The sequence below is a fragment of the Equus caballus genome, chromosome 3 (genome assembly GCF_041296265.1).
Source record: "Equus caballus isolate H_3958 breed thoroughbred chromosome 3, TB-T2T, whole genome shotgun sequence".
Classification (NCBI taxonomy): domain Eukaryota; kingdom Metazoa; phylum Chordata; class Mammalia; order Perissodactyla; family Equidae; genus Equus; species Equus caballus.
Genome location: NC_091686.1, coordinates 70,673,295 through 70,689,315, shown reverse-complemented (window position 1 = coordinate 70,689,315; position 16,021 = coordinate 70,673,295). Strand labels below are relative to the sequence as shown.

At 34.4% G+C, this 16,021-nt stretch overlaps 1 protein-coding gene across 4 annotated transcripts; it reads left to right on the top strand.

Moving 5' to 3' along the window:
* The first annotated feature begins 348 nt into the window (after nt 1-348).
* Nucleotides 349-15,757, top strand: PRR27 (proline rich 27). 4 transcript variants are annotated; one of them, XM_023638011.2, is made up of 8 exons: nt 349-543; nt 4,320-4,533; nt 7,046-7,104; nt 8,338-8,361; nt 9,989-10,012; nt 11,619-12,179; nt 14,235-14,283; nt 15,671-15,757. In XM_023638011.2, exons 3-7 carry the CDS (start codon nt 7,057-7,059, stop codon nt 14,244-14,246), a joined length of 669 nt encoding a protein of 222 aa, XP_023493779.1. In that variant the 5' UTR covers nt 349-543; nt 4,320-4,533; nt 7,046-7,056; the 3' UTR covers nt 14,247-14,283; nt 15,671-15,757. The 4 variants fall into 4 exon arrangements, with proteins under 4 accessions (XP_023493779.1, XP_023493780.1, XP_005608791.1 ...); XM_023638012.2 differs by lacking the exon at nt 9,989-10,012; XM_005608732.4 differs by lacking the exon at nt 4,320-4,533 and having other exon boundaries at nt 361-543.
* The last annotated feature ends 264 nt before the right edge of the window (nt 15,758-16,021 follow it).

Here is a 16,021-nt window from a genome sequence, read left to right as displayed (position 1 = left end):
AGGGATAAAGATGAAAGTTATTTGAGCTCAGAAATTTGTGCTAAGCATTTGGTTGCGATGGGAAGACACTGGGGGGATTTTCACAGGAGAGTGACATTATATGACATGTGCCTTTGGTGAAAAGATTGGAAAATTGGCAACTTTGACTTCATAGTCTACTCCAGTCCTTGAACCCTCCCATTGTATTCCATTCTATCCAATCCCTCTCAGTCTCACTTCTTTTCTTATTCAGGCTGAACGTTCAAGGGTTTTTCATAAGGAGGTAACATATGACATATATTTTAAAAGGGTGAAACAGGTAGAAGCTAAGAGAATTTTTCTTTGTCTTCATAGAACACTCCATCCCTTAACACTCTAATTATATTCCATTCCATCTATTCCCTATTAGCCGAAGTTCTCATATTACACAGCCCAGACTTCATTCTTATTTTACATATTATTTTAATAGTTCAGAAAACTCTTCTGCCCCTCGGCACTTAGTCCTACCTGGAAAAAATCCAACCACAAAACCAATCCACTCCACCCAAGCAGCTGAATCCTAAAGTAAGTATGTTTTCTAAACTTTGTTGATCAACAGAAACTATGTATCGAACTTAGTCTTCCTGGCATTAGAGTTAGCTCCCTTTCTCAACTCTCCTTAAGCTTCCAATTAATCTCACCAGAAAACAATTTCCCTTTTTACCGTAGACAATATTGAGTCCGTCAAGCCTAAATACTATCTTCCTCTCTGGTATGACACTTCAATAACTTCATCTAAATCTGAACATAGGTTTCACCGTCTCCTTCAAGTCTCAAGGGGTATGGTGACCTTCCTCTAGTTCAAAGCTAATAGCTCTCTTGGCACTTTTTAAAGTATCCTCTGTAATCGCTCCTTTTTAATGATGTTTATTGTGGCAAAAGTAATAATGATTTTGATATCTAAAACTGAGCAGCTATGTGCACGGTCATTTATATTTTTCTCTCAGTTAACCTTACAACTATTAATACTACTATTATATCGCTAATAACTATCGTCAACTTAGAAAAAAAGACGTAACTGCCAAACAAAATGAGAGCATTTATTTGGGGTCTTAGAATTGCAATTCATGGAACACAGTTTTCGGCAGCAGCCAGAAAAGTGTCCCTCATGGATTAAAAGTCAAGGGTTTTCACTAGCAAAAAGGGAAGCCCAGAACAGTTACCTCAGTTGTTTGTTAGGGAGGATAAATTTACGTTACAGTTCATTGGCTTACTCAAGGACATCTTATTGCTACCAGAAAAAGCATATTTTCATACAGTCCTTCAGAAAGTCCTTTTTCAGCAAATAATACCCTTTTGATAATTTGGCAAGGTCAGCACAATCTCATACTTTTAAACAAGATGAAGTCCAGGGTACAAAACAGAGTCATTGTTGTCAACTCGTTTCACACTATTACATTATACCTTGCAAATGAAGAAATTGTAGTAGAAAAAGAATAAGTTGCCCCCAGGAGCACTATTCTATTTGACTAAGATGTGTTTCCTGGTAATTCTTATCATTCTCTTTCGTTAGCTCTTTCTTCTAGGTATTTTGCATAGACTCCTTTCTCCCACACAAACATTGATATTCTCTAGGGCCCTGATCTCAGCCACTTCTTTTCTAACTCTATACATTTTTCCTATATGATCTTATCCACTCTAACCATTTTAACAGCCACATACAATCAGCTGACTAAAATCAGCTCTTAATTCTCTAGATTAAGCTCTCAATTGCTGTCCCCCAATTTAGACATATATACCCAATTAATTTCTGAATGTCTCTATATATTTGCTGGATTCCTAAATTAAAATGTAAGCAATATGAAGGGCAGCGTGTTGGCAGAGTTTTACTTGAATCTCCAGTAGTCAAAACATTATCTAGTATTCAGATGAATTCCATATATTTCAGACGCAATATTTTATTATAGTAAATTAAACTGGAGCATAGCATTTACCCTTTCTCCTGCTGTGATCAGTAAATAATCTTCAAGGGTTTGTCAAAGACTCTCCAGATTCAAGTTTATCTCATTGTTATGGATGGATGGCTAAAGATTTTCCTGTAACTGTAAGAGATTTAAAAACATTGAAGTAGGAAAACTCATTACAAAAGATCTGGCCATGAGTTGCATACTTATGGCAACAATACACAGCAGTATATCTTTGTTGAGTATTTCTCTTATAAACCCCTTGACATTTCCAAAAGCATAGCAGTCAGTAGAAAGGAAAAGGCATTCTATTTCCATTACTATGAAATAACAGGATATGTTCTGGTCCATCAATATTCTAAAGTCACCTACTACTTGTGGAGTATGATATTGTACACAACAAAAGAAGCCTACTCTTGTGCTTATTGCTCATGTCCATGCTTTCCAACTGTCAAACATAATCCACAGATTTCCTATCCTGTTGCACACAAAGTAATGAACTTAATACCCACGTTTTAGTGTAGCATTCTGAAATAAGGGGTTAATTAAGTTTACATGTAGCTTTTCAACTTCGTCATTCACAAAACCTAATAGATTGGGAGATTTAAATTCCAAAGGCTTTATTTTAATTTTGTCCCCGGATTACTTTTTATTTAGGCTGCATTTCTCACATTCTCTGGGGCCTACAATAGTACTTCAAAACCGTTATTTGAATGACTAAGTGAAGAAAAGTAGGAAGGAAGGAGGGAAACATATCTTCAAGTTCTCTGATTCTTTCCTGGGCTGTGTTGCATCTACTGATGAGCCACTCAAATGCGTTCGTTTTTTTTTTTTTCCTTCTCTTCCCCAGAGCCCCTCAGTACATAGTTGTGTATTTTAGTCGTGGGTCCTTCTAGTTGTGGCATGGGGGACACCAACTCCGCATGGCTTGATAAGTGGCGCTAGGTCCACACCCAGGATCCGAACCAGCGAAACCCTGGGCCACCGAAGCAGAGCATGCACACTTAACCACTCGGCCACAGGGCAAGCCCCCAACCAAATGTGTCCTTTTTCTCTGTTAGTGAACCTGGTTTCTAGTGTTTCCATTTGATTCTTTCTTATAGTTTCCATCTCTGTGCTGAAATTATCCGTGTGATCTTGCATCTTGTATATCTTACCATTAGGATTTTAAATATATTAATCAAAATTATTTAAATTCCCTGTTTGAGAGTTCCAACATCTGTGCAACAACTGACTCTGGTTCTGATAATTGCTTTTTGATCTTCAGACTTTTTTTCCTGCCTTTCAGTATATCTTGTAATATTTTACTGAATGCCAGGCATATGTTATAGTCCAGTAGCTAATAAGGTAAATGTTTTATGCTTGTATATAAGCACTCTTTTCCTTTGTGAGGCCTTTACTGTGGGGGTTTGTGTTAAGCGATTCCACAGGGAGAAAATTACTTACTTGGAAAAGATTCTCTCACTCTTAACCAACTCTACAGCCATTATTGTGATCCCAGACTGTATCACACTAAATCACTTCACATCACTCTGATTATGACTTGGGCACTGCCAGCCAGTACTATGTCTTAACATTATTTCTAATTTGGTGTTACATATAACTAGACATGTTTGGTTGCCAATACTGAATTCACGGGATGGAAGGGCTCTTTCAGGTTTTACTGTTTATTCCTAGTAGGTAATTTATGCCTGTGACACTAATATAGGATGAGACACTACATTGTTATTTAAAAAAATATTTCTGTTATTCCATTAAATTCCACGCTCAACATAAAATGAAATAAAGCATGAGATTCCTTCATCACGCTTTCTAATTGATGCCAAAATTCAGTCAAGTAACGAATATTTGCAAAGTGTATTTAAGAATTAAGTTAAATGTAGTTCCTAGATTTGTCTTCAACAGTCAGATGGGAACGTCCCTGTTTTGATGTTTCTCTGAATGAGGGAGGTAGTGTATAGCCAAATCGGTCAAATTGGTAGGGTTTTTCCTTTTAGATTTGATGCTGATTCATTTCAAAACCAAAGAAGAAACATTAAATCAAGGACTTCTTGTAAACACCCTTGGAGGAAAGGAAGTGAGCCCCATTGTCCAGATCCAGACCAGGGTCTACAGCTATTTGTTTCTATCCTAGCAGCAAGGGATCGTCCCCCACGCTATCCCCCACTCCCAGCCCATATTAAGATGTTCACATTTTTAAAAGATTTTCTCCTGGGTTTCAGTTAGATAAAACTTTAATTGAGTGCCTATAAATGCATGGCATATTTATATTCTCCCTTCGTTTGGAGAGGTTAGTAACACAGGGTGTTGTGTAAATCTAATCCACCACACACCTGAATTCTCACTTCAAGACTACGTGAGAGGAGACTTATCAAAGGAATTTGTTTTTTTCTCTAGGTTCAGACTGGACTCAGGAGTTCACATAAACCCAGTTCTACCCAGTAATTCTCATGTTTTTCTAAAGAACTGAACAGTGAGGTTGAGTAAGGCCCTCTCACTTCAAAGCTATTTGAAGAAAAAAATAACAAGAAGAGAAAAATTATTTGAATGGGACGTGAATGTTTTGTTTCTTCTGGAACATTCTACAGTATAAATCGCAAGTGATACATAGGTAAATGAGAGAGTGAGACACCAAAGAAAAGATTTTTAAATTTAACAAATCTGGTATTTTTTCCAAATCTGAAGTCGTTTTTTTAAGGACCCTAACATTATAATTCTATTATCTTTTGTTAGCTGTTAATTATTCTTATAGGAATAACAACTTTATTTTTATGCCCTTTATGAAGAAGAAATACTTATTCATCATTTATAGAACTGCTAATGCATTACAGCTTCATCAAATCAATAACTGTCATATTAAAACAAAGTCAAATTTAAATTAAAATATGCTTATTGAAGTATCTGTAGTATAATAATAATTTTAGCTGGTATTATTTGAACTACTTATATAGAATTTCTTTTAAAAACACACCAAAAAAGGCAAATGCGCATTTTCTCACATAGCTTCTTTTATCTATATTTATAGTTTGGGGCCATTATATATGATTAAATTGATAGGTTCCCAAAATAATTGTGAGAGTAAGACAGAGATTCTTCTAAATCATTCAATAGCCATAGAATATGACAATTATTAGATAATATGACAATTATTATTATGACACATTAGACAATTGCCATATAATATGCCTGTGAAAATCTGGCTTCAGCCAATTAAATCCTCCTGTTTCAGAAACCCAGATAGGGATAAAAGGAATGATTTTAGAGAGAAGATCAACACATCAGTTAACTTTATATTGTCCATCTTTAGGGCTCTACTATGAGATATAGGCAACTTTAAAACAATTGGACTATATTGAGGAATAAAATAATTTCTTTAGGTATAAATTCATTATATTTTTGTTTCACTAATTGATCATTTTATTTTCTTTTTACAAAAATGTTAAAATATACCATAAGGAAATTTTGGCACTATAAACCATTTTATAAAGATTCATTTGATTGCCTAATTTGTTCCTTTTTCTGTTTGTTCATAAAAGGATTTAAGGCAGCTTGCAAAAATAGGTAAAATGGGATTTTTAAAAAAGAAGTAAATATTTTGGTGAGGAAAAAATAAGACTACGAGAAACAAGATAAAGCCAGAGATGCAGTAAGCATCTCCTGCTGAGCTCCCATGACACCCCGTAGAGTTCTAATACGGGGAAAATATTTGATCTGAAATTCCCGGTAGGCAAAGAACAAAAATAAATGCAAAGCAAAGAAATAAACAATATCTTTGTATCTAAGACATAAAAATATACCAATAGCTCAAGAAAAGTCTAAGTACTGGGACCTGTCAGGAATTTCTCCAGTGATGCTTATAGAGAAACATGATGAGGCACAGATCTTCGTCCCATATATCTTTACAACTCCAAAACAATAGTAAGTTTGTTAGTTTTCATCTTACATTTTCTTTCAATAAAAACCAGGTGTACAATACCAACAAAGAAGGTTTTAGCAAAGACCATTCAATATGTAGTCAAAATCATGTTGAACCGGTAAGCAGTTGATCCAAAATAAAAAACATGTTTTGAGAATGGATGGAGTATATAACTTGCAGGGCTTCCTCCATGAATATAATTTTCCAGCGCAGATTTTGTTATGAATTAGGCAAGAAAGCATACAGTCTCACTAAAAAAATGTGAAAATCTTTCATTTTACTAGCATCTACTTAGCATACAAGTAATACATTCTCACTTCACAAAAAGTTATAGACTACAGAAGATAAAATGAAATTATGGAAAACATTATTGAAAAAGTCATCTACTTAGAAATAAACCATCAAATACTTTAGCTATATTGAACATCTGAATATTCACTTAGCAATAGATCATGAACCTGTTATTATTCTTCTTAATAAAACACTTGTAATTGGGCATTTATAGTTTTTCACATTTTGAGATACTAAATAATGCTATGTGTCATATATATACATATGTTTTGTTAAGAATGGATCTAATTTATGCTTTTGAAGAAAGGTAAAGCCATAAACTTTAAAAATCTACCAACTAAAGATTGGTTTTACATTCTCTGAAGAAAATTGAACTTAATCAAGACACACACTTGAATATATGGCTATCCCACTACCTTTTAGGGATATGGGGGGAAATTGGGATCAAGAATCTAAAGGTACATGCCATAGCACATGGTGGCAACAACTTTAGGACTTGAAATTTTTCTAAGTAGTTGATGCTAATCTCCGCTTGAATCTATAAAAAGAAAATCTCAATAAAGCACCCAAGGAATGGCTACTTTTAAACAATTTTATTTCCTGGTAAATCCTTCAAGACAAATTAATTGCAAAATATATCCCTAGGTAAGTAAATAAGTTATCTTCCACTTAAGTTTAGTTTTAAGCCAATTAATTATTAAAGGACATCTGCCAAAAAGGATAATTTGGGGTTTAGTGTCATTCTTGTTAGGTCATGCATCAGCGGTTAAATAGCAGGACCAAATTTTCTGTGAGGAGTCTTCCTTGTCAAACTAATAAAGCCATGCATCCTTTTGTCTCTCTCCAGAAGAGGCATAACTAGCAAATATCTTGTATATTTTCTGAATCAACCAATTTATGATATTAATATTCATAGGGTCAATAAAAATGAAGCTACTGCTTTGGGCCTGCATCGTGTGTGCTGCTTTTGCAAAAGTGAGTAAAAGGACTTTTAAAATTGTACCAGTAGTATTACCACTAAACAATTGTAGACAGAGATTTGTGTTAACGATATAAGTTGTAATAACATTGATAATGATGCAGTAGAGAGACATATTAATGAGCATGAGGTTTCTTGTGCCAAACTTTTCAAAGAAATTTTAAAAATCAAAATAATGAAGTTGCGTTATCTGAAAATGGATAAACAGCAAGAAGAGGTGAGTTCAGAAATGCAGTGGGCTGGAGGAGGATAAAATTATAGGGAACAGGATCCCATGCAGATAATCTTAATAAAGTTTATGTCTTCAAAATAGAAAGCTGGATTGGGTTTTCTCTGGCAGTGAAGTCGCATTGCTGGAGGTATATATGTAGAGTCACAAGGAATACTTGATGGAGTTAAAGTAAATGAAAATGATGACCTTTGATGTAATATAAATAGGCGAGACTTTAATGTAAGAACTAGCTGGTAGAAAATCTTAATCCTAACCAATGAGTGTGCTAAATATTCTCTTTTGTAAAAAAGAGAAAATTATTACACCTATGTCATAGAATGCTTTTGAAGATTAAAAAGACACAATCATGTAAGTTGCTTAGCAGAGTATCTAGGATATTCTAGGAACTGAAATGATACTTCATATTATTAACAATTATTACAATTATTATCATCCTGTGCAAATTTCAAGGTATTCTATTTCCTGAAATTACCTGAATTAAAATATAATTCTTAAAATAGTAAATGATGAGTTTCCACACTATTTTTTATTCTTATCTTATACGTGGTGCATAATCTGTGGTGAATTCATAAAATATATTGAAGCTTAATTGGGGAACAATTGGATATATAGTCCTGCAAGTGTAAAGAGATGGCAACAGACCACTTACACACACACACATGCAAACAAAACCTGAGAGGTGAAAGAGAACAGCAAAACCAGCTATACGAAGAAGAGCTGACTAATATTTCAGGTGGTAAGATTTACATACGTGTAGAATATTACAAACCAAAGCCATCAGTCAAAGTAAAACTTTCCGAGGCAATTGTCTGGGTCAAAAACATATAACGAGGATAATATTAACAAAGAAATAGTTTATACTAGTGACTCATGTTTCAAAAAAGAAATTAACTATCCTAATAGTAAGGCTGAACACATTCTTCAGTAATATGGAAATCTGGGGACAGGAGTTTTCAAGTAAATAACCATAGTGAAATAACATTTTTCTTTGTTTTAGAAGCGTCTCCACTTCATTGGTGAGGTAAAACTTTTTTTCATTTACATATAAATGTAGTTGTTTTTACCTTAAAGTGTATTTTACGTTTTAAAACTCTGATTTCTTTACAATGCAATTTTTGGACTACTACTGTTGTTAAAATATTAGGGCCATTAATTTCTTCTTATTTGATAGAAAAATGTTTGTGCAGTATGAATATATTTGTATTTAACATATATATCATGAGGTCTTGATTTCCTTCCAAAGAGCAGAAGCATTGAGTAAGCACACTCTCTTAGCAGTGTGATAAAGTTTTTGCTATGCCCAGGTTTACTCCCCATGCTTCTATAAAATTTTATGACAATGTACTAAGTTTACTTGAACAAACTAAGTGATGAATTCAGCAAGTGTTTGCCTCTTTGAAAGACTAGAGAAGAAGAAAGCATGAGCTAGGAACTACTAGCAAGAGCAGTGTGTTCCCAAGAAGTTAGATGACTTTTGGGCAGAAAATACTCATAAAAGTTATCCTTGTGTAGGAGATCAAAGTATTCATTGATTGATATTAGATTTCTTTTAAGTTCTTTGTCATTTTTATATTAAATTCTGATGATACGACTGTGCCAAGAAAATTATACTTGTACCTCTACCTACAAGTATGCAGTAGATAAACCTGACAATCTTGCCAAGAAAGGCAGAGAGATGAGATCTAAACACCAAACACCATTAGATATATGGCAAAGGAGTAGGAAGGTTTTGAAAGTAATTTAAAAAATGAAAAAAGTATGAAATATTATTTTGAATTTCTTATAAGAGTTAAGATTTTAATCATGAGAATCTAGAGCTCTACACTCACAATGCAAATCATTGACACTTGTCTCCGTGAATGCTCTGGAACATATATCATTTGTGAATCATGCATTAGACCTTAGGATGACAAGAGGATCCATCAGCAAACATTTTAACTCAGTAATTAAGGAAAACAACCTTAACTTGGAAACAAATACTACATACAATATTAAATGTCAAGCTGGAAGCTTGACTGTCTGGGAAATGTAGCAACCCAGACAGAAGCAAAGAACCTTGTCTGTTCTTTCCAATACTTAGGATCCCAATATCTAGCACACGGACAGCACATAGTAGGCACTTGTTTTATACTTTTTAAAGTAAATATTTGAATATCCATCAAGAAAAAACTTAAACATCTTAAAGCCACTGAGGAACAATCTACATTTGTTGAGGAGTTATATGCAAAGCATCGTTTAGTCCCTGGGGATTTTTTGATAAATGCAAATCATGATCTAACGTAAATATCTGGTGTACATAAGCAACCAGCCACAAAAACGAATCAAAATATTTGGTTCCCTGTATGTGAAAGTTTATGGATATATATGAATAAAGAATTTAATGATGGAGTAGAAACACTGGAACTAGCAGGGCATTAAAATTGGTCATTGCATATCTACTTTGTAAGGATGTATTTAGAATAACAGGACTTAATCTACATAGTCACAGGAAAACAAGACAAACAATTACATCACTTAAGAAAGAAAATTCCAAGTTACTCAGAGAGTTTTGTCAGTTATAGTCACTCTGAATGTAAGCAGGGATCTGAAGAAAAAGGTTTTTCAGTGGGGTGAAATCAAAACCAACATTGTTTTCTTTGCTGTTTTAGAAATTTCCCTCATCTAGTGAAGAGGTAAAATATATCCATATTTATTTATACTTTAAGATATTGAAATGTATTTTACATTATTAATTTTCTTTTTAAAATAGCATTTTCTATCTAATAATGTTAAATAATTCCGTATGATTATGTTTTTCCTTGAAAAGCTAAGTAATTTAGGAGCATGTTCTCTTTTCTTGCTGTGATGGGCTCACTTAAACATGTGTATATAAGAATAAGGATATTTATATTTATAAAGCCTACAGCATTTTTTTCACACTGATATCCTGACCAGTTTCACTGCCTGCTCATTAGATTAAATGCTTTAAAATGAAATTTAATTATATAAATAAATTTTTATATCATAGAAAAGTATCACTGATAACGAAGGCAGTATTTTCAAACAATTATGAAAACTGAGTCTATGTTCATAAATAGTATCTGCTATTGACAGATTAACTTTGAATACACGTAAAGAAAATAACTCTATCAACTGGTTAGTGTTAACACAAATGTATGATAAGAAAGGTTAAATATAGTTTATTGTATTTTAAAATGATGTTTATGTTAAATAAATTTTGAATTCCTTGGATCAAAGAATCCAGGATCTTGATATGTAAATGAATACATACCAAGTTTGCTCATAAAAACTGACAAATTTATGATAGGAAATAAAACTTCATGCATGTGAGACCAAGAAATGTATTAATTTTCCGTAAATTCTTACATAATTTTGTGAGCTTGGAGCTCGCTGATAGCTTTCCATACATGTAATAGACAAACCTAGAGCAATTGTAGGAAAATATGGAGGTCCTTCTACCAAAAGCAATCATGCGAAATTTAGTAATAAGTGCATTAGTAACATTAGTAGTCTTCTCATTTAAAACACAAACACTAAAGGGAAAATTACATATGAAAAGTCAGAAGTATATATGGCCAAATGATCACCAGAGTAAGTCTAGTTATCATTCATCACCATACATAGCTACAATTCCTTTTTCGTGTGATGAAAACTTTTAAGATCTATTCTCTTAGCAACTTTCAAACATAATACAGTATTACTAGTCAATTATATCTCAAATGAAAAAAAAAAAGCCAGTAATGAGTCATCCACATCCAGTCTGCTTTTTTTCTTAATAACAATATGAGATGCTTAGCCTTGAAGGAGTGGAAGCTTTGATGAAGGGTGGAGAGGAGTTCAGAAGGACCCCTAGAAGAGATACAAAGTAGGGAGTGCTTCAATAGGGCACTTTAGAGACCCAGAGAGCACTGGGGGCATTGGGCTGGGCAGGGGGTGCAGAGAAGGAGGCCTAGACGCATCAATCCTTTACTGTGTGCTCTCTTTCCTTCTATTTTTGTCCTGGCCTAGGCTGGCAGATTGTGCAGTTTATAATACTCCGATTTGCCTCAACACAAAATATTTTCCCCTAAAAAGGGTTTATTCCATTTTCTTAACAAATTATTAGTTCCTATTTCAAAACTTATGGAAGAACATTAACCTTAAGAAAGAGACTTAATTGAAATTCTTTAAAAAAATTTTCTTCCTTCATCATATCGCATCTCAGTCACAACATGAGTTGTAATACATACATGGAATAGACATAAACAATCAACTTTGATTTCTCTGCTTCTCCTTTAGGGTTACAAGGGCAATCGTCACCCACTTAACCCATCTCTGAATATTCCTTATCCCATACCAAACAATGATGTCACTCCTTCTTACTATGCTCCACGGAATAATTTCCCAAATCACCCTTGGACTCCTAACTCTGATACGGGGGTATCCCTGTATCCCTGGATTCGCACTGCTCCTGGAGCCATCAACCGCATTCCTAGTTTTCTCCTACCTACTTGGTTGGCCCCTCCTCCTTCTTCTCCTCCAGGGGCTTCTCCCCATGTCCCTCCCTCAAGTACACCTGTAAGAGCTTTTGGCTCACCTAATGAAGCTGCAGCCAAACTTGAGCCTCTTGCAGCCACACCTCCTGCACCAGAGGTTGTTGCAGTTGACCCTGCTGTGATTGAGCCTGATGAAGTGGAACCTGCTGTAGCCACACTTCCTGCAGCCATATGTGCTCCAGCTTCACCTGCTGCAGCCATACCTCCTGCAGCCTCACTTGCTGCAGCTATACCTCCTGCAGCCTCATCTGCTGCATTTGAGCCTGATGCCCCAGAACCTCAGCTTTCTCCTTTTCCTGATCAGGTAGGTTACCTAAATCTTACTCCTGTAATGAATAAGATCTGTAAGAGAGGGGAAGAAACACAATCTCTCCACGAGCAAACACGGATCAGCTTAAACACTTTGAACAGCTTTGTTAAGATACAGTTGACATCCTACTGAAGTTGACTACATGTACTGAAAGTGTACACTTTGATAAGTTTTGAAGATGTCTACACCTGTGAAACAAATCACCAGGATAATAAATATATCCACCACAACCAAAAAGTTCCTCCTGTTCCTTTGTAATCCACCCCTTCCCTTTCTCCTCTCCCTGATCTATTTTCTGCCAGTACAGATTGGTTAGCATTTTCTAGAATTTTATGTAAGTGGAATCATCTTGTGTCTGGCTTCTTTCATTCAGCACAATTATTTTGAGATTTTTCCATGTAGTTATGTATAACAATAGTTTGGTCTAATATTTTTGGCAGAGTATTATTTCCTTATATGGATATATCATAATTTTTTTACCCATTCATCTATTGATCAATGTTTTAGTTTCCAAATTGGATGCCATTTATTTATTTATTCATTGCATTTCTCCAGTTTAGTGTTAAATAAAAGTGATTAGATGGACCTCCCTGCTTTGTTTCTAATATCGAAGGAAAGCATTGTTTTTCAAATAAATATAATATATATATTATGAGCTTCATTCTAGGATGCCATTAGGTCACTATGCTTTTAAGCTTTATGAAGCAGGAACAGGGAAACATTTTTATCTAAGGCTAATTTTTTCCATCACAGAGATCAAACCATTCTGAGTACTCAGTCACATGCCTTGTGAATTCTGAGTTTTTTTACTTGGTTCGTGGGATCAAAAGCTGTTCCTTGCCCGTTTGAATACCAGATATTGCTCCATTTTGTCCTTTTAGGTGGTTGTTTACCTGGCCTCAGGTAGTATCTTTATACAAATAATCTATGCTCACTTGAAAAATGTGAGGCTAACCTCTTTAGATACTTGTAACTCCTTTGTCCCCCTCTTCCTCTCAGGTGCTTTGCCCTGTGAATTTCAGCTATCTCATCTTCCTGGACTTCCAGCTCCATCTCCCTTCAATAAGGCCTGGAAACTCTCAGGCAGTAAGCTAGGGCAATCAGAGGGTTCATCTCATTGACTTCCTGTCACATAGGGATCACTGTCCTTTGTTGCCTAATGCCTAGATCCTGAGAAAATGTTGTTTCTCATATTTTTGGTGCTTTTTGAAAATTTATTTCAGGCAAGAGGATAAATCCAGTTTCTGTTACTTGTCATGACCTATAGTTCTCTGAACGTTTTAAAAATAACCATTTTTTGAAAAATATTTAAGAAGCACTTAGTCCCTAATTTTTAGTAGATGTAGCCCAAGCAAGCAGGCTATTTTATAAAAGAGAAAGTGAATTCGAAACCACATAGAAGATACTCTGAACCCTGGATACAGGTTGAAAAAAATGAGGGCTTAAAACCACCAGTAAATAATTTCTGCAGTTCATTGCCATTAATCAGATACTCCTAGTAGTCGTTTTCTAGAAGGAGGTATCAACATTTCTTCCCATTCCCTTGTTCCTGACAGGGATCAGGATCAAGTTAAATGATTGTTTGGAACTGCTCCAGAGAGGTAGAAAGAGCTGATCCCATTCCACAATGCTGCACATATTAACATGTTCCTTCAGTGGGTTTCTTTGACACAAAGCACTTTCCATCTACCAGCATTTACCTGTAGTTCATGGCTCACATGGGGATAGAGGGGAAATGTTAGAAAGTGTGGATAAAAAAAAAATAGGATTGATAAGAAGGGGTCTTGAAAACACTGATGAACACTTAGGACTTCATCCTGTGGTCAAAGGAATTTATTAAGGATCTTCACCGAGAGAAGTCATTTGACCAGTTCTTTGTCTCCTAAAGCTAAATCTGGTGGCAATCGAGAGTATTCTAAACATGAGTTATGAAGAGATCACCAGGACACAACTTCTTAGAGAATAAAGATTATTCAGAAAAGATAGGCCTAATACTATGAAATGAAGTACATTTTATCATTGTGTAAGATCTCTCCTTTTTTTTTTTAGGTAAAGGAATGAAATCTTCTAGAGAGGAGAGTACCATGCATTTGTTTCTGTAAGTCATATAGGATAACAAAATTTAAAAATCACACATTAAATAGACTAAATCTCATCAGCTGAAACTACCTTTGAATATATTTTTCCTACATGAAAGCAAGAAAGTGGGATGTAGGGAGATACTGGTAGTCTGTGTCCCAGAACTTCTGAAAATACGAATTCACGTTCTATGTATTAAACATGGACAGCGTTTGGACAACTAGATAGTTCTTCCTTAAATTAATCCAAATTTATTATGACTTGAATATTCTAAAATAATAGTGGTCAAAAAAAGGAAGAAACTTCCATATGGGGGAGGGGGTTGAATTATGGGTGAGAGGAACCATTGTTAACGTTCTCACAGATCATTCTGTACGCTATCCATTCAGCCACCATCCTTATCCTGTTCTGAGAACCACTGTTTTAGAAAACAAATAAACGAACAATTTAGATGTAAAATTTCTCAGTCCACACCTCCTCCCCTCAACCTTGTTCCCCATCCCCCATTACACACAGTCCTGGGAAGAAAGGCACTCATCAAAAAGCTCAGCTGGACACGTTCCATCTTAGTCATCTAACGAAAAATTTGGTCACTCTCATTCCAAGTCCACATTCCTTCATTCCTTCCCAAAGCTGTTCTAATTTTACTACTATAAATATTCACCAGACAGGAGAATGGCAAGGCTTTATTTGACTGTCAGCCAAATCAGAATTTCTATTGAGGGGACAGCAGTAGTTAAAATAGAATTGAAAAACAGATGTGTGGGCAGTTAGTATTGGTGGCGGTACCTCCGAATAGCAGCTATTACCAAGGAAATTAAAAGGCTTCACGTTTTAGTTAAACTCTATCACCATATTCTTTTGGCTTTTATTTATTTTACTATAATGAAAGATAGAAGGACATTGATTAATGAGTTAGTTCAAGATATTAAATAAATTTACTAATTTCAGTAAACATTAGTATTTAGTTTCTTAATATGTTAATTACTTAATTCACAACAGGTAAAGGAAAGAATGCTACTTTTCTGGAAAAGTCAATTAAGGCAGAGAAAAAATTCTACTTCAAATTATTCAGTATCAGGAGACTATGTTGATTTAAACGTAATACCCACACACAAAAAAATCCTGTATAATATATACATGGATGCAAATAAATTATAACCTTGAATTAACATTGCATTTTTAAATGAATTAATTGTTACAAGAATGCATAATATCTACAAGAAGATAGAAGAAAACAAACTTGATTCTCTTAAATGTGTTTTTTAATTGTAGCATAGATTTGTGGATGATCAATATAGTCCTTTAACATTAAATTCATAAAGCAACAAAAGAAATTTCGCTGCAAGGACAAGTAATTTGGTAATTTTACTATACAAAACTAATATATTATTTTCCTTTTTCAGGTACTGGTACAGAAATCCGTGAAATCTACAAAAATTTACTTTTCCGAAGACTCTCATTCTGTTATATTAAAAATATCAATCTCATAATATTGGTTCATTATGGTATTTTTTCATTGGACTTTATACAGAAAGGATGTTTATGGTGTATTTTTTCCAATTTAAAATTTTAAAAGGTACCTCCTAACTATAAAAATAATAATTATCAGAGATTTAAATGTATGATGTCAATATGTGCCTTTCTTTTGTATGAATATGGTCTAAAAAAAGCTCACAATACAAATAGCATATTTTTTACCTTTTGTTTCCAAATTATTTCCCCTGAAATTGAAAGAAGGTAGCTGAAAGGGAGAA

What these genes read in the sequence shown, in the direction of transcription:
- PRR27 (XM_023638011.2), top strand. Translation starts at nt 7,057, where the DNA reads ATGAAGCTACTGCTTTGGGCCTGCATCGTGTGTGCTGCTTTTGCAAAA. An exon ending in GTCTCCACTTCATTGGTGAG is followed by an intron (nt 8,362 to 9,988) that starts GTAAAACTTTTT and finishes TTGCTGTTTTAG; the next exon opens with AAATTTCCCTCATCTAGTGA. An exon ending in TTCCCTCATCTAGTGAAGAG is followed by an intron (nt 10,013 to 11,618) that starts GTAAAATATATC and finishes CTTCTCCTTTAG; the next exon opens with GGTTACAAGGGCAATCGTCA.